At 41.2% G+C, this 18133-nt stretch overlaps 1 protein-coding gene across 1 annotated transcript; it reads right to left on the bottom strand.

The window, feature by feature from the left end:
- Positions 1 to 1268: 1268 nt before the first annotated feature.
- LOC144586620 (uncharacterized) lies at positions 1269 to 7525 on the bottom strand. Its single transcript, XM_078385104.1, has 5 exons — positions 6053 to 7525; positions 5112 to 5202; positions 4699 to 4789; positions 2812 to 3022; positions 1269 to 1581 (listed from the first exon to the last, which is right to left on the bottom strand). Exons 1-4 carry the CDS (start codon positions 6055 to 6057, stop codon positions 2880 to 2882), a joined length of 330 nt encoding a protein of 109 aa, XP_078241230.1. The 5' UTR covers positions 6058 to 7525; the 3' UTR covers positions 1269 to 1581; positions 2812 to 2879.
- Positions 7526 to 18133: the final 10608 nt, after the last annotated feature.

Raw genomic sequence — 18133 nt, 5'->3', positions numbered from 1 at the left:
AGTTATATATCTTCTATTGATTCAGGGATTGAAAATAGTAAGTTTTAACTAGAGTAGCCCCCTTGAACCAATGGGGATTTAGTGAGTCAGCTGTTCCAAAAGTTCCACTGATTAAATTGCCCTACTCTATTTGCAGCTTATTACTGGATATCAGCCAGTGAGTGTGTGCTACTTAGGACTAACAACTGGATTTAGGTGCACATTTATAAGCATTTATTGAAATAAAGAATAGGCTTTTGATTTAAAACATCATAAGATCTGCAATCGGAGTGGGTCTACATCAAAACCAGTTACAGCAAGAAGCACATCACCAAGCTGATAGGAACCTGTGATAAAAAGGAAAAGGGGTGAATTGGAGAATGTTTCAATGGGACTGCTTGTAGAATCATAGAGTTCAAATAGAATATGGAGGTCATCTATTCTAGTTCCACACACAATGCAGGAACTGCAATGTAGAAGGAAACTGGAGAGTGCCCAAGAGATCCCCACTCAGAACCCACCAGTCCCTTAGGCTGTCCATTCTACTCTTGAGCAGGTGTAACCGGTGGCCTCAAGGATCCAGGGTTCATTGAATCGAAGTCACAGGACTTTCTCCTTAGTAGATGCAATGCCAACAGAGACTAAGAGAGAGAGAAAGAGAGAGAGAGAGAGAGAGATGGCTTCCCTGCTCCCTCCAACTTTTGCTGCAGTCACAGGAGCTGAAAGAAACTGATTGTTGTAATGCAGAAAATTTGAAAGTTTTTTTTCCTCTTGTAGGGGCTATCAAGAGTCTTTAGCTTTACAAAAAAACCTGGCTCTTATTTATCAATATGAATCCAGCTTCTTGCAGATTTAGACTCTCCTTGTGGGGGTGGTTGGCTTTAGAGAGTGAAAAGATTGGCAGCTGCACTTCCAGATTTACAACTAATGATCTGCCCTAAACCATGCTGTTTCCACCCATTGGTTCACCTGTTCCTTCCACTCAAAGATTCTTTCCCTAAAACCTTTCCACTCGCTTCTAAGCATATATCATCATGGCACCTTAGACTACCAAAACAACAATCCAGAGGCTATATACAATCTTCCATGACAGCAAAAGCTTATGCTTCTGGGCTTACACTTCATCTATGCAGCATCCACTGTGTTTATTTTCAAATGAAGAAGCTGGTAGATTTATCTTCTCCCCAATCTCCATTTTCAACCATTTCAGAGAGCAATTCTGACTCTGATACTCAGAGCTGCTGATTGATTCTTTTTTAATTGCACTGAGAAAATTTTATAGCTTTTGTAGTGGGCATTAAAAATTAAATAAGTTCAGTTAGCAAATAATTTATTTGGTGTGGGGGCAGACAGACGGTCCCCCAAGTACACGAAGAGAGACAGAGAGCTGAGCAAGAGAGACCATATATTAAGCTTGTCTTCTTAATGCCAAGGCACCTTGTGCAATCCCGGAGGGTGAAAAACAGACACTTGGATGCACTCGTCCCAGTTTATTGATCCTATTAACATTATCTCGCAGTAAGATCAATGTGGGAGTTTCAGTCTTCCAGGAGACATATAAATGAGGAGGTGAAAAAATAAACCAGGACAAATGGCTTCTTCCTGATTGAAAAAAATGAGAAATGAAAGAAAACATTTGGCTCTCCCCATGACAGTCCTGAAGCCATGCCCCTCAAAGAGAGCCCCAGAAAATACAGACAATGAATCTGCGGCAAGAAACCACTTCTAGAACCTTTGGATTCTACTCGGAGCACAGAATGTAGCCTGGATAGCTCAATGGTTTAGGCAGAGGTTGGGAATTCAGTTCCTCGCTCTGTCCCCTTAATAAGGCTAGACTCAGTGATCCATAGGGTCCCTTCCAGTTCTGTAGTTCTAAGATTATTATTATACCATTAGATTGTTCACTCATGTACCCCGTATTGGTTACTCAGATTGGCCCAACTAGTTGGAGACATCGCCAGAGGAACCAAACTTTTTCGTCCTCACTGCCATTGGTGCTAAATTTCATCTGGTCAAGCCCATAGGCTCAAGCAGAGCTGGAAAGTTGGACACTTTTGCCCTCCCACCCCAAATCTTAGACCAGTTACATAGTCAACTTTTCTTGGCCAAAATGCTATGGGGTTTCCACGGTGTCTGAACACAATTCTCGTACATCTTGTTGGTGAATTGCTACAAGTCAAGAAATTAGCGTAGGTGTGGATTTGTTTGCTTTTTGTTACTACACAGTACATATTGGACAATGCCTCTGCTAATTTCTTAGATTGCAGCACTTCAACCATGACATTTGTACCTCTTGGGCTATGCTGGCAGGCAGAACTGATAGAAATTTGGCCACTGCCTTTCCCCCCCTTTCATTCATGCCAAAAATACCCATGAGTTTCTTATGTGAAGAATGTAAAGAAGAGGATCAATTTTGGGGGTGATCTAAAAAGGAATCCTTATCAAAATTATTTTATTCTTTTAAAAATGCAAAGAAAACTGGGCCATCGAACACACAGTATTATTTTGACAGGTGACAACTGAGCCATTCAAAGACAATTACATTTTATCTGATTGGCCCATTTCTCCTATATAGTTTTTATGAACACAGCCGAGCTGCTGTGTACATAGACTGTAAAAGCCCTGTTTGTTTTCGCTGATTGAAGTCATTCTTTCCTCCTCCACCCTCTCCCCATGAGCTTTCCACACAAAGGTCATGTTTGCTTTCCCTCAGGGAAACTCATTTCTATCTTTGATGTTGAGAATGAAACACCATTTTGTCACAAGCACTCTACACAGTGCTTCAGCTGCCAATTACATTGGCTAGTTTCCACCAGATTTCAGGAAAATTACCTGAGCAGAGAAAGATCCAGTAGCTAACGCTGGTCACACATTCAAAAGGGGTAAAGATACATTCTGGGCTACTTCCCCCAGAACTCAACAGCAAGCATGGTCAGTGGCCATGTTGAATGTGGGATTCTGGAATTTGAGATGTAGAAAAGGCTTCTGTCCACAGTTGAGGCCATCACAGTAGGACCTTGAGGCAAAAGTACAGGGACGCACTCTGCAGAATGGGCAGGAGAGAGAAGGAGTTAAGATCTCCCATCTAGGAGTGTCAAATTTCTTTTCAGCTGCAGCTTGCAAGCAGCAATTTGCATCTGAATTGCACTGACTTTGAGGACCTTTCTACATACTGAGAGGGAAGAAATGGTAGACTTTGGCCTTGATTATCCATGTCAAAAGAATGCCAGTTATATTAATTGTGCTGTTATTTAAATCATCTTACAAATTTCATCCACATGACACACAGGTAACACCGATTCATTTGGACAGTCAGTTGGTTTATTTCCACCTTACTGTCATGGTTGTTTTAAAATGCACTGATGCCTCTTTTGCTTCAGTCCTTACCATTTCAGAGTGTGTGAACATTGCTGTCAATTTATTTACTTTGTGAATAGGTCATGTTTTTGGCTCTGTGGCCACTGCATGGTCGCTGTGCCCTTAAAAATATTTTTAAAGGCATATATAAAAATTGCTTGCAATAGCAGCAGCAGCAACAACACGAATACATTGCTCAGGAGGTGACAGCCCCCCCCCCGGCTTGTTGGTATAAGAAAGAAAAAAAAGGAAAGAGGATTGAGTAACGAAAGTCTATTTCCTGCTTGGAATTGCTTGAGGGAGGGAAAGACAGGTGTTGCATGAACATCTCTCACTTACTTTGCAAGTCTTTCAAAACCTGCTTCCTCCTCCAGATACCCTTTGAAGGGGTAAAGAAAAATTAAAGCCAAGAACTAAGAGGGAGAGATATGCAGAGAAATAAGGAAAGGGGGATGAGTGAGAAAAGGAGGGAAAGGGGAGGAGGAGAGGAAGAAAAGGGGGAGAAGAAAAATAGAAAGTGGAGAAAGGAATCAGGAAGTAAAAAATTTTAAAAGGAAGGAAGGGCTGCAGGTGATATACGCCACCAGGCTACAAATCGACTAGCAGTAGGAAGTAATAGTAAAATAGCAATATATCATGAGTTATTTTTAAAAGGAAGGAAAGAAAATTTTAGGGAGTGGGGACGCTGAAACAGGATGACAAATGAATTGATTTATAGGGGATGGCACATGTAGCCTAGAGAACCAAAACAAATAGCAAGATATGTACTGATTGAACTGATAGCCATGTGAATGGGCCGAGCAGTATATATACCACTTGGAAACTATATCAATAAATAAAAAAGAGGAAAAAGAAACAATTCAAATGATCCATGAGATCAGGCCCTGAATGCTAAAATATATGCCTGTCTAAAGAACCATTGCTAACCAGAGTAGATGGACCAGCAATCTGCCTCAGTACAAGGTAAGATAAAGTTAAAGGTTCCCCTTGACAAATTGTCCAGTTGTGTCTGATTCTAGGGGGCAGTGCTCATTCCCGTTTCCAAGCCACAGAGCCAGTGTTTGTCCGTAGACAGTTTTTGTGGTCACGTGGCCAGCACGACTAGACACAGAACGCCGTTTACCTTCCCACCGTAGTGGTATCTACTCACATTTATCTACTCACATTTTTACATGCTTTCGAACTGCTAGGTTGGCAGGAGCTGGGACAAGCAATGGGAGCTCACTCCATTGCGTGGATTCGAACTGCTGATCTTATGACCTTGCAGCCCATAGGCTTTGTGGTTTAACTCACAGCGCCACCATGTCCCACCCAGTACAAGGTAGATTCTTGTAAACATGTACTTTCTGTAGCTACACTTACCCTTGTCTAATCTGGCTTGGGAGTAGAGCTGTAGATGGGCAGAGACATGAAGCAATGCATTCAGATCCTGCTTGTGGACTTCTGTAGGCATCTGGTTCGGAACAGAGGTCTGGATTAAATAAGTAATTGATGCAGCAGATTCTGCTGTCAGAAGAGTAAGTATTCTATCACTTTAAATAATCAGTCAGCTTCTAGGGTGATTCCTCTGACAATATGGTAGGACACAGATACTTTATAAGGCAGCACAGGACCAGAATAATATAAAGCATTCAACTCTAACTCCCCATCTGGATTTGGGCCTGAAAGACCAAGGCATGGAAGGTAGATTGTACCCAACCACACTTGGAAACATTGCACAATTTTATTCTTGATCATGGGCATGAATCTTCAGGTTATAAGCCCTAACCCCCCACCTTCATTTTTGCTCCACATGTCAGAATCCCACCAACTTTCTCATCATGTCCACATTCTGTATTAAGTTGCATGCCTTTTTTTTTCTTTTTCCTGCAAGGAAATATGAGCAGTTTGATAAGTGTTCCACAACATAGCATCTTAAAGCATTTTAATATTGATTTTATAATGTACACATTGACTAAATTGTATTTGAGTATGCACATTCTTCAAATATATGTATTATTATTATTTTAGTTGCCTATATTCCCTTGGATATAATTCAGGGAAAAGGGGGAGGGAAAATCTGACATTTGTTGTTCTCAGCAGGTGACTTGATACCAAAAAAAATAATGTATTTCATTACAACAGTCTTACAGGACACAAATTAGATATATTTCTTTAACATTCTAGTTAATGGGGCTTTCCCCCCCCAATCCCTACCTGAGACCATCTTTTGGTCTTTCATTTGAGAGAAATATAGTTTGTTGTGCAAAAGACAAAACATCACCCTTAACAGTCCTAATCTGATTCCACAAAAGGCTCTTCCAAGAGTGGCAAATGTTTTCTCATGCAGGCAAAGACGGCCCCCTGGAACACAACTGGCCCTGGGGCAATTTATTCCTGATCAAGGGCAGAGGGAGCTGCCATGAGGAGAAGTGCTGAATTGCTTCAGGGCACGGCGCTTGTCATGGGGAAGCGCTCTGTGACTGCCAGGGGCAAGCAGCGTTTGAGTGGGCAAAGGACCACCAAACTTCAGTGATCCCCCCCCAAAAAAAAACAGTACTCACTGTCTCACCGTCTTTTGTATTTATGCTTTCTTCATAACAGTTCTAGCACATCCCTGCTGCCACCTCTCCCTTCATCTTCTCCTTGAGAGAAATACCACATCTTCTTCCTGCTGGCATCCTTACTTTTGATTTTCAAATCCTGCCTCAAGCATTGATCTTTAAGTTTTGCTTACCTCATCTACCTAGCTTTTGCCCATATTTTTACGACACCATTTTCAGCACCAGATCTCTCTTGTCAGAAATGCAAAGTATCCAAACATATAGGAAGTGATGCCTATGTGGAAGGAAGGAAAATAGACCAAGAGTAGAGCATGTGTTTCCTTCTTATCTTTTCTAGATCTTATCACAGTTGCTGTGCCCTGGTCTTCCTTTCTTTTTCCTTCTCTGATGTCACTTCCTGTTTCTTTTTGCTCCTTCCTCTTGTGAGAGGAGCAGAATTTCTGCCATGAATATAATTTCTAAGGGCTTCTTAACCAAGTTCAGAAACCCATCTTTTCTCCTGCCCTAATCCATAAGGAGATTTCCTAAATATTAAACAGTGGGGTGAAATCCTGTTGCTTAGCATCATAAGTCACAATAGAGCAGATCCATTGGATTGGGGTGATTTTATTAGTCAACTCCTGTGTAAATTCCATTGATTCAAATGGGCCTACTCTAGCAGCAACATACCATGCTAGGCCAGCAAATTGCTTTGTTTGTCTAATACTTGTTCTTCAGTAATGAGGCACTGATCTAGGCCAATAAAGTATCAAATAAATTTGATCTGGAACATTTATTTTTGTGTCTCCTTCCTAGCCCCTGCAAGACTTCCTTTCTTTTTTGTTTACTTTTAACTCTTTCTCCTTCTTCTGTTTTCTCCTCCCTGTTTAATAAGGTAAAGTGTTTCATTGTCGCCCCTCCCTACTTTGTTTGCATATCATCTTTTTATGATTGCCATCTGCATTTTTCTTTGATTTATCCAAATCTCTAGATCCAGCATGCAATTTCAGGTTTTAACAAGGCAGAATAGGGCCAGTCCTATCACTGGACAGATGGAGGCAATGGTCTCCAGGGATGAAGTCTGAAACCTGCATTCCTGAAATGTGTTTGCAGCCTGCATTTCTGAACTCTCCTTTAAGAAACAGACCTGTCACGGAATCTGCCAAGACCTTTGAGTCTTCCATATTTTTTTCTGCACTGTCCACAAAATATTGGCCACAGCCTGATGAAGACAAGTTTACATCAAAAGCTAGTGGGGGGGGGGACAGTTTTTAGTGGCCCAATAAAGATACATGATCTGATCTTGCTTTTCTATTCTTTAAGGGCCACATGGCTTTGTTTCCTCTAGATGAGGGCATTAAATATATTCTCGCCCTTGTGGTTCCAACTGAAAACACACAACCGAGCGGGAAAGAGAGCAAGATTGCCAGGATGAAAAAAGGGAAAGGAGGAAGGCATGAATATGGAACGATACCCCTCCCCTCACAGCAGAGGAATCCTACAACCCAAGCGATCTGCTTGCTGAAGATGTTGCTCTACCTCTACCATGGTGTTTGCTATTCATGGAAAGAAAAGTAGGGAAACCGTCTTGATTTTCCTACACTGATAATCTTTGATGAAGATACATCCTAAATAACAAACAGTGCTATGTGATATTAATTTCTCTTCCTCCTAGAATCTGGTGTGATCCCTGGATATTAGTGAGAGGAGAGGATTGAGAAATAGCTCAAAAAGAAAGTGAAAGTAATAGAAAACTGCACAGAAGGCAGTTGTTGGAGTGAGAAATGTATACATATTCCTATTCCAAATGTTTTCTTGTTTTGACATCTCAGAAAATAGATACCTTCACCTATCCTGTGGCAACTCCTGATTTGTGTCACTACTTCTTGCCCACTGGGTCATCTTCTGTTTCTCTTTGGCTACATTACTGTTACATACAGCACTGATGGTACCTGTCTGTCATGGGTTTGGAGGGAAAGTTCCATCCTATGGGGAGTGGAAGGCGGGACATCAGGGGGAGGAAAACTGCACAGAAGGCAGTTGTTGGAGTGAGAAATGTATACATATTCCTATTCCAGATGTTTTCTTGTTTTGACATCTCAGAAAATAGATACCTTCACCTATCCTGTGGCAACTCCTGATTTGTGTCACTACTTCTTGCCCACTGGGTCATCTTCTGTTTCTCTTTGGCTACATTACAAATACCAAGTTTCCACATAACTGGGCAGTTCTTGAACTATGGGTGTAATCAGAAGGGGAAGAAGCTTGCATTTTGCACTGCTTGTGGCATGGTCCAGTGTGAACTGTTTCCTGGTGATCACACAACCTATAGGTAGAAGCGCTTCAGCTCAACATTGTTCCATGCTCAAACCTGTCCAATGGCAGGAATACTCTTTTCTGAGGGCTGGGTTGGAGCTGTTCACAATTGCTCCCCAAAAAGCAGCCATTTACCACATAACCAGATATAATCATTTCTGACTGTCTGATCTCACCTCGTGTCTCCAAAGTCTTTGGTGACCAATGTGTTTTCCTCCACATAAGTTACAGCCTTTTGTTTTTAATTTCCTTCCACTATGACCCATTTTCTCTAGTGGCCTATCTAAGATGGAGGGTGAGGGGAAAGCCTTACTACCTGTCAGGCAAGCATACGGAGGCAGCATACGTGTCTAAAAAACAACATTCTACAGCCATGCTTATTCACATTCCAAAGTACACATAGATCTGGAGCAAAATGTTGTGTCCTCACAGCAGAGGTGCTCTTGGTTAGAGCTATTGAACAAGCCATTGTATTCCACTCCTTTGGGATTCTACAGGTAATTTTCAAAGAAATAGCTATGCTAGTCTGTTTCACCATGCAGAACCAGAAGAAATTTATTTTTATTTATTAAATTTATTAATGCACTGGATTATGGAGAAAACCAGAGAGTTCCAGAAAAACATCTACTTCTGCTTCATTGACTATGCAAAAGCCTTTGACTGTGTAGACCACAACAAACTATGTCAAGTCCTTAAAGAAATGGGAGTGCCTGACCACCTTATCTTCCTCCTGAGAAACCTATGTGTGGGACAGGAAGCAACAGTTAGAACTGGATACGGAACAACTGATTGGTTCAAAATCGGGAAAGGAGTACGACAAGGCTGTATATTGTCTCCCTTCTTATTTAACCTATATGCAGAATACATCATACGAAAGGCCGGACTGGAGGGATCCCAAGCTGGAATTAAGATTGCCGGAAGAAATATCAACAACCTCCGATATGCAGATGACACCACTCTGATGGCAGAAAGTGAGGAGGAATTAAGGAACCTTGTAATGAGGGTGAAAGAGGAGAGTGCAAAAAAATGGTCTGAAGCTCAACATTAAAAAAAAAAACTAAGATCATGGCCACTGGTCCCATCACCTCCTGGCAAATAGAAGGGGAAGATCTGGAGGCAGTGACAGATTTTACTTTCTTGGGCTCCATGATCACTGCAGATGATGACAGCAGCCACCAAACTGAAAGACGCCTGCTTCTTGGGAGGAAAGTGATGACAAACCTCGACAGCATCTTAAAAAGCAGAGACATCACCTTGCCAACAAAAGTCCGAATAGTCAAAGCTATGGTTTTTCCTGTAGTGATGTACAGAAGTAAAAGCTGGACCATAAAGAAAGCTGACCGCCAAAGAATTGATGCTTTTGAATTGTGGTGCTGGAGGAGGCTCTTGAGAGTCCCTTGGACTGCAAGGAGAACAAACGTATCCATTCTAAAGGAAATGAACCCTCAGTGCTCACTGGAAGGACAGATCCTGAAGCTGAGGCTCCAATACTTTGGCCATCTTATTAGAAGAGAAGACTCCCTGGAAAAGATGCTGATGTTAGGAACGTGTGAAGGCAGGAGGAGAAGGGGACGACTGAGGATGAGATGGTTGGAAAGAGTCATTGAAACGACCGACATGAATTTGACCCAACTCCAGGAGGCAGTGGAAGACAGGAGGGCCTGTCGTGCTCTGGTCCATGGGGTCACGAAGAGTCAGACATGACTAAACGACTAAACAACAACATGCCCAAGAGGGTTAAGGCAGTGCTGGAAAATAATGGTGGGCACACCAAATATTGACACTTTGTGCCCAATCTGGACATTGTCACTGAACATTGTCACTGGAGGCACTTAGCTCTATTCAAAGCCTCAATTGCTGTTCTTTGGAATCAGGTGCAATAAACTATCCAACCCGTGTGCTTAGCGTTATGCTCAGTTCCATCACACCTAAAAAGCACACCAATTTGACTTTAACATGACAAATGCATGGGGGGAGTTCTTAAAAGGGATAGAGATATTCACAAACTGGATAAAAATAGGAATCAGCTAAAACTGCTCCAAAATAAGAACTCCCATGCCTAATTTTTGTGTGGTTTATATCTACCTCTTGTTTCTCAGTGGACCTGTTTTACTTCCACTTCTGCTGTCATTTATTCCTTATGTTTCCTAATATAAACACGATATGTGTGGATCTGTATTGGTGAAATTGGCTCCCACTTTTAGACTGACACATCAAACTGCAGCTTCAAAAACAGTCCCACTGTCTCCATCCATGGTCAGGGAGATGCAGCATGGTTGGATTTACTGTTGTTCATACCCTGCATTTTAGATGGCAGAGAAGTTGACCTTGCCTCTGGCTCCATCTGCTGATGAGATGCACTGCACAGGTAAACTCCACACAAACACCATTTTGAAAGTAAGAGATATGGGGAAAATCTCCACTGAAAATTTCACACACACCGCAAAAATACCCCAAACCTTATCCACCAGCCAATCCTGGAATATATCATAAACCCAGCTGTTTCCAGCAATTTTTGCCAAGATACCTGAAATAGAAAATCTGCTCTCAGCTTCTTCCTCGATCCTACTGTTCTGCTTTTTTAAAAAAAGTGCAATAATGTACCATGTAAAAGATTCACCAAGGGTTGGGGTGGGGAAACTTCGTGTAGTCTCAGTGATAGCATTTGTAACATTCACCCTTATTATGAAGTAGTCATGCATATTCATGTTGCCGGCTAATGTTGCTAAGAGGCGGAGCCAAGAGATATGTAATAAAGAGGCAGAGACAGAGGTAGTGAGAGACAGAGAGAGTCAGAGTGAGCGAGTGGAGATAGAGTGCGGTATTTTGGGAGATCTGAGGTGTGATTAGAGTGAACAGTGAATAAGAACTGTAATGACAGAAGGTTGAGATTGAAGATAATAGAAGTTACCTATGATTAATAATAACATCTGTAATCAATAAACAAGTTTTATTTAAAAGACAGTGAAGTTTGGACCTGCATCTTCATCCTTTCATAATTAATGTTGATTTAGTGATCAACTGGCGGCAGCAGAGGAAAGGCTGAGCAAGAGACCAGACAAATGGCATTTGAACAGGAAAAAAGAAAAATAGAGTTGGAGTTAAAACAAATGGAATTTCAAATAGAAATGAAAAGATTAGCATGTCCTGGTTCTCAGACCCAAATGAAATCTGAGGTAAATTTTAACAAGCAGAATTGGGACAACAATAAGAAGCCCTTTAATAAAAATTACATCAGCAAAACAACAGGAAAAGAAAGCCAGGGTAGTACTTCACCTGGATTGGCCCGGCCTAGTTCTCAGAACCAAATGAATCCTGAGGAAAAATTTAATGGATCTCCTCAGAATGAGAGAAGGAATTATGGATGCTGCAAATGTGGTGAGCCTGGTCATTTACAATTCAAGTGTGCAAAAAATAAACCTAAAAATGTGGAGAATAATGGCCAGAGCAAGAAAGTATACTGCTTGGGGACTGTGGAGGCCTCTGAGGGAAACCGTGGTCAAGGTTCTGTCTCCATGGCAACCACCGCAACTGAGCAAGAAGACATTCCTGTAGCCCCTATAGTCCAGTGTTTTTATATCCAAAATGACAATACTCTTCTCAAAAACGTTGGTGAAGAGATATTAGTGGGAGGAAAGAAATACATTGCTATAAGGGACACAAGATCTCAAATATCTATAGTACATTCTGATTTGATAGCCCAGAATGACATAATTCCAGGCAGAACTATGACCTTAAAAGGAATTGGGAAAGAATCTGTAGTGTTGAAAGTGGTAGAGGTTCAGATAAACTATGGGAATTGGTCTGGAAGGTGGCAGGTGGCAGGTGGCAGTTTCAGACGAAATACCAGCTGCTTTTCTAATTGGTTGGGACTTAATAGAGCATGTCAAGAGTGCTTTAGTACTTACATGCTCAAAGGGGGACCAAACATCACCCACTGCAGCAGAATTGGATACAGTAGCAGAGGAAGGCCTGGGTAGAGAGAGTCCCTTGGATAACCAGATTAATAGTTTTGCTGAAGCTGATTTCATGCTTCTGAAGAATCATAATAAACATTATTTTGCCCAAGAGCAGAGGGAGGACATTAGCTTGGGGGGTTTGCTTTGAAGGCCCACTGTATTGTCTGTCTCTTCAATGCCCTGAGAGATTTTGCATGGTTAAAGACCTTTTGTATAGGGAAACGTTAGCCACCCCATACAGAGGAAAAGGAGAACCCCAAAGGCAATTAATGGACGCAAGTAAATACAGGGAGAAAATCATAAATCGAGCTCACAGTAGTTTTGTTTGGGGCACACATGGGGATCACACGAACCAAAAGAAGGGTTGCCCAGAACTTCTTTTAGCCAGGTATGGGTAAACAGGTTACTTATTATTGCAAAACTTGTGATGTCTGTCAAAGACGAGGGGCAGGACAGGACTAAAGCCAAATTATGTCCTTTGCCAGTCATCTCTCTCTCTCTCTCTCTCTCTCTCTCTCTCTCTCTGTCTGTCTGTCTGTCTATTTATATCTATTTGATTTGTATCCTGCCCATCTGGTCTATGCGACCACTCTGAGCGGCTCTACCCCATTCCAAAGGCTGGGAATCAACCTGGTGGGTCCTTTGCCTAAAGCCACCAGAAGGGGAATAAGTACATTTGGACCATTATGGAGTTTGCCACCAGATATCCTGAGGCAATTCCATTACATAACATGGAAACTGACACGGTGGTAGATGCCTTAATCAATTACATGAACTGATTGGGATTTGCTAGCGAAATAATCAGTGATTTGGGAACTAGCTTCACCTCCAGACTGATAAAATAGGTTATGGAAGGCCTGTGGGATCACCCAATTCAACTCTATATCATATCATCCCAAGACTAATGGACTAATGGACTAACTGAAAAATTTAATGGCACATTGGTGCGCATGATTAAGGCCTATGTAGCCGGAAAGAACTGAAAGGCTGCCCAGACTAAGCAGAAGACCTGGTATGACAGGAAAGCCCAGGAAAGAACTTTTGGGCCTGAAGATGAAGTTCTTTTACTTAGGCCAGCCAAGGGTCTCAAGCTACAATTAGCTGGGGGGGGGGGGGTCCCTATAAAGTAGTGTCAAAATTGAACAATGTCAATTATGTGATTCAGAAGGAGGAAGATGTAAGCCCTGATGCCTTAAAGAGGGACACATCTAAAGATGTTCATGAGGAGGAGAGGAAATTGCCTACCCTTTCCCTAGCTGAACAAGTGAAGCCCCGAGCCAGACTTAAAGCTGACGTCACTAGAAAATGACCAGCAGATGACATCCAGTGGTCAACCGAGCGGCCGATGACCACCAGTCGACGGAAAAGGTTGTGGAGGAAGGAGCCAGGGATCAACAGAGGGACTCCTGAGTGCCAGCAGACGTGTGTCCAGCTGAAGGAGGCGGTTAAAACCGGACCAGTCCACGGTGCGCTGACTACAACGGGAAGGTGAAAGACTTGGACTTTGCAAATTTGGACTTTGCAACAGAGGCTCAGATCGTGCCTTGAAAGCCCACAACATTGTCGCAGATGCACTTTCCAGGAGGCTAGATGAATGATGCAAGGACTTTTAAAAGAAACTGGAATTGACTACGATTTACTAGTTAATTATTTTATGTAAAGGGTTCCTGATTGTGATATTTCTGTAAGGTTGGTAATGTTAAATGCAAAAAAAGTGTCACTGATAAGGTAAAGTATATTATTGAATAGTAGTGAAATGTTTAGTGTATAAGGTATAGTACTTGTCATACTAAATGTGATATTGCCTATAGAATTGTTATATGGTAAGTAAAGTTTAATGCAATTGTGCCTGTTTGTTTAGGAAGAAAAATGTGTTTCCCCTCCCAAACAAACATATTTAAGGGGGGAGGTATGTAGCTTTCACCCTTATTATGAAGTAGTCATGCATATTCATGTTGCCGGCTAATGTTGCTAAGAGGCGGAGCCAAGAGATATGTAATAAAGAGGCAGAGTCAGAGTCAGTCAGAGTCAGTGAGAGAAAGAGTGAGAGAGTGGAGAAAGAGATAGAGTGTGGTATTTTGGGAGATCTGAGGTGTGTTTAGAGTGAAAAGTGAATAAAAACTGTAATGACAAATAGAAGGTTGAGATTGAAGATAATAGAAGTTACCTATGATTAATAATAACATCTGTAATCAATAAACAAGTTTTATTTAAAAGACAGTGAAGTTTGGACCTGCATCTTCACCCTTCCATAATTAATGCTGATTTAGTGATCAACTGGTGGCAGCAGGTGAAAAGGAGTAGTAGTTTGCCTTCCTGTGCTCTGTGTTTCGAGAGTCAGGCAAGGGGCACGAGGGCAAACGCCACAGCATTCTATACTCAAATGAACATTTAAAGGGTGTCAACCTTTAAACAGACCATCTTCAGAGCTCTAAGTTTACCTAGCCCTAAGCAGCTGCCTGCTAGATCCTAAACCCAGTCTTGAATCACGAAGGTGTGGTCAACTCAACTCCCAGCCTTATGCATATTCATACTTAGAAATGCAGCTCTCCAAGTCCTGTGGATCTTATGCATAATCTAGGTGCTATGTCAAATGTGGATTTTATTTTCCTGGGGTTGGAATGGAGGAGACAATACAGATCAGGGTCACTCTGTATGAATAGGGGAGATTTATACTTCCCCACAGTCAAGCTTTGAAAAACTAAATGTGTACCCCCCTGTTTCACGGGGACTGAAAGAATAAAAACTCTTCTTCCCCATCCCCAAGGAGAGGGGGATTAACCCCTTGCATGAGAGAAGGTATAATTAAGTTTTTGAAAATTGCCCAAGGAAAGAAGTATGGAAGTCCCCTACCTATATGCCATGAGTCTGATCTGAATTAGGCCACTTGTATTTAATTCTGAGTAAAATAAAGAACCCATGGATGCAAAATATGGTTATCTAATGAGTATTATTTAAGAAAGCTATAGCAACAATAATCTTATTTGGTAGCACTTTGGTTGGGCTGCAAGCTTTCAAATATGTTCCTATTTTAAAGTATGTCTTAGGGAAGTACAAAGAATAAGTAAAAGCTATGAAGTGTAAAGAAATTCAAGCCATTGCTTTAGTGAGAAAGATGTTACCCTAATCTTATTTAATTACATTCAGGGAAGCATGTTTAATATTGACTCAGACCAGAATCACTCATGTTTTAATTTAAGATGTGCTAACTGACTGAGCCTCAGACCATCTTAAACGCTGCTTCTCAGAAGTGTTCCTGGATTCTGTAATTTTATTATACACTGAGTTGTCTTGTAAAAATTATTATCTTTCTTTCTGTCTAATTAAAATAAAGATGCAATAAAGAATTTACAGTTTTAATTAGAGCATGGATCTTAAAGCTATTATGGTGTGATTAATAATTCCTTAACAAGAGATCAGGAATAAAAGGTTCTAGTCTCATGAAAAATCAATAAGCATTACTCAATTATGCTAACAAAGTTATACAGAGCAATCTTGGTCCCAATTAAATGACTTTTCTCGTTAAGCTGGTTGGTGGAGTTAGCAGTTATTAATGAGTCTTGATTTGTTTGTTTGTCTTAGCTCTGTTTCAAACAAAGCAAACAATAAACCTCAAAGACACACAAGGAGAAACAGTGGTAGCAGAGGGACAAAATGTGTGTGTGCACTTTACACAAATGGGGAGGGAAACGCTAGGAGTGTTTTGGACTACAGTTTCAATAAATCTTTACTGCTGGCCATCTGGCTGTCAAAGTCAAAACCATGTCAAAGAGAAAAGGTTCCCTTACATGGGATATCACCCAAGGAAAACTTAAGACACGGTTGTATTTCCTTGTTTACAAGGAAGGGTAGAAGTGGCCCGTGGTGACACATGAGACACAATAGGCCTCTGAACATAAATATATGTTGAGGCCTGCAACACCTTTTGTCCATTGACACACATCAGCAGTATGATTTCAAGAGAAAATTGGACAACCATCTGTCAGATCTGCTTTGATTTGGATTCCTGTTTTGAGCAGCGGTTGAACTTGATGGCCTTAAAAGCCCCTTCCAACTCATTTATTCCATGATTCTATAATGTACAATACCCATAACCCTGTTGGGAACCAAATAGGTTTAAAGCCATTGATGGAAGATGAAAAAAGAAAATGTTAAACCAAGATTACAGTTGAATGTTAAGAAGGCAAAACTAATGACTGCAGGACTGCAGAAAATTTGTGTACCTGCAGCGCTGACAGAGAAGAAAATGAAATTGTTAAATATTTTTTGTATTTTAGGTCAATGGTCAGTCCAAATGGAAATGGCAGGCAAGAAATCAAAAGAAGACTGAGATTTTGAGCAGCAAACTGCGAAGGGACAAGAAAAGAGCCTAAAGTGTAAGGATATGTCACTGGACATCAAGGGCAAGATCATCCACAGCATAATGTTCCTACACCAGCTGTGCCATTCTGGAGAGGTCTGATCTGGCCACACTACCACATGCCTTAGTTACATCCTGGCTGGATTACTAGTGTAAGGCACTCTATGTGGAGATGCCTATGGAAAATGTCCAGACACTTCCGTGGGTCCAAAATGCAGCAGCCAGATTGTGACTGGAACTGGTTACAAGGGTCATATAATTCCCTGGAAGAGAACCTCCACTAGCTGCCCATCCATTTCCAGCTCAGTTCAAAGTGCTGGTTTTAACCTATAGGTTTTAACCTCAACAAGCTTGGGTCAAAGCTATCTAAAGGACTGTGTCTCCCTTTATGAGACTGTTTGGGTGCTAAAATCATTAGGAGAGGCCTTTCTTTCAGTCACACCAGCCTCAGTCATTTTTGGTGAGGAAACAACAGAGGATATTCTCTGTTGCTGCTCCCAGACTTTGGAACTCCCTCCCACAGGAAGCTAGTATGGCTCCATCTTTGCTGTCCTTCTGCGAGTAGGTGAAGACTTTTCTCTTCAGGCAGGTTTTCCCCTATTGTCTGAGTGACTAGAAGAGGTTTCGAATTGAGATGATTTGCATTTTGTTGATTCTAAATCCGTTTCGGTAATGTTTTACCTAACATTCTTAATATAATATTATTAACTTGTCATTTAATATTATGTTTTAATGATGTAAGCCACCTTGAGTGCTTTCTTAAAAAGAAAGGCAGGGTAAAAACATATTAAATAAATCAATAAATAAAGTTACTATATATGGGTTTGGAAGCTGAACAATGAAGAAAGCTGGAAGGGAAAAACTTGCATTTGAAATGTGGTATTGAACAATTGCTTACAGAACTAACCTGGCGTGGCCCTGTGTAGCTTCTGAAAGCAAATATGGTCAAGATTGTCTGACATAGTTTTAGAAGAGGTAACAGTGTTAGTCTATGCTAGCATTTCAGGCAGAAACAAGAGAAAAATAAAATAAAGAAGACAAAAACATTGTGGCACCTTAAAAACTAACTGCTGTATTTTAATGTGAGTTTTTGTGGACCGGTCCGTTTCCTCAGACTTCAGATGGTGGGCACTGAGGATGCACCTGGATCATGCATTGCCCCTCTCTGGTAAAAGAGCTGAATCTGATGAAATAATTGACAGTCTCCAACTTAATCTCTTCCCTGCTTTTCATGGTGGTAAAAGTAAAAATTCCATCCCATTTCATTTCATTTTTAATTTTTTAGTATTTACTCCACCCTGACATTTCCATACATTTTGGCAAGTCACTTGTAGGCAGCTGTCTTTGCATTGCAAGTAGCTTGTTTTCCACTAAGCAGCCTTATCTAAGCCAAATGTTAGTGACCTGTAGGGCATGCCTTGAGACAGATTTCTACTCTTGAAGTCTATGATAGATTGCTTGCAAAATGCCACGGCTAATGCACATGCTAATCTTTTGCAATTCAGCAACCGAGCTGCCAGGTGATTAAACGTCCTGGAAACTGCTCTAGCCAAGAAACAAACTGCTGTCTGGATATTTAGCTAATTTTCTATGGTAGAGATTTCACTTGGAATCAGCTTCACAGGGCAGCTGTCATTGCC

Source organism: Pogona vitticeps, chromosome 2, assembly GCF_051106095.1.
Source record: "Pogona vitticeps strain Pit_001003342236 chromosome 2, PviZW2.1, whole genome shotgun sequence".
NCBI classification, from domain to species: domain Eukaryota; kingdom Metazoa; phylum Chordata; class Lepidosauria; order Squamata; family Agamidae; genus Pogona; species Pogona vitticeps.
Note: the sequence above shows the minus strand (reverse complement) of the source record. Positions and strands in the feature narration are given on the sequence as shown.

Bases quoted from the DNA above. Each gene is read 5' to 3' on its own strand.
- LOC144586620 (XM_078385104.1), bottom strand. The intron at 4,790-5,111 runs GTGGGGGGTTAG...GTTCCGAACCAG, and splicing joins CATGTGGAGCAAAAATGAAG to ATGCCTACAGAAGTCCACAA. The intron at 3,023-4,698 runs GTAAGTGTAGCT...CCCATTCTGCAG, and splicing joins CCAAGCCAGATTAGACAAGG to AGTGCGTCCCTGTACTTTTG.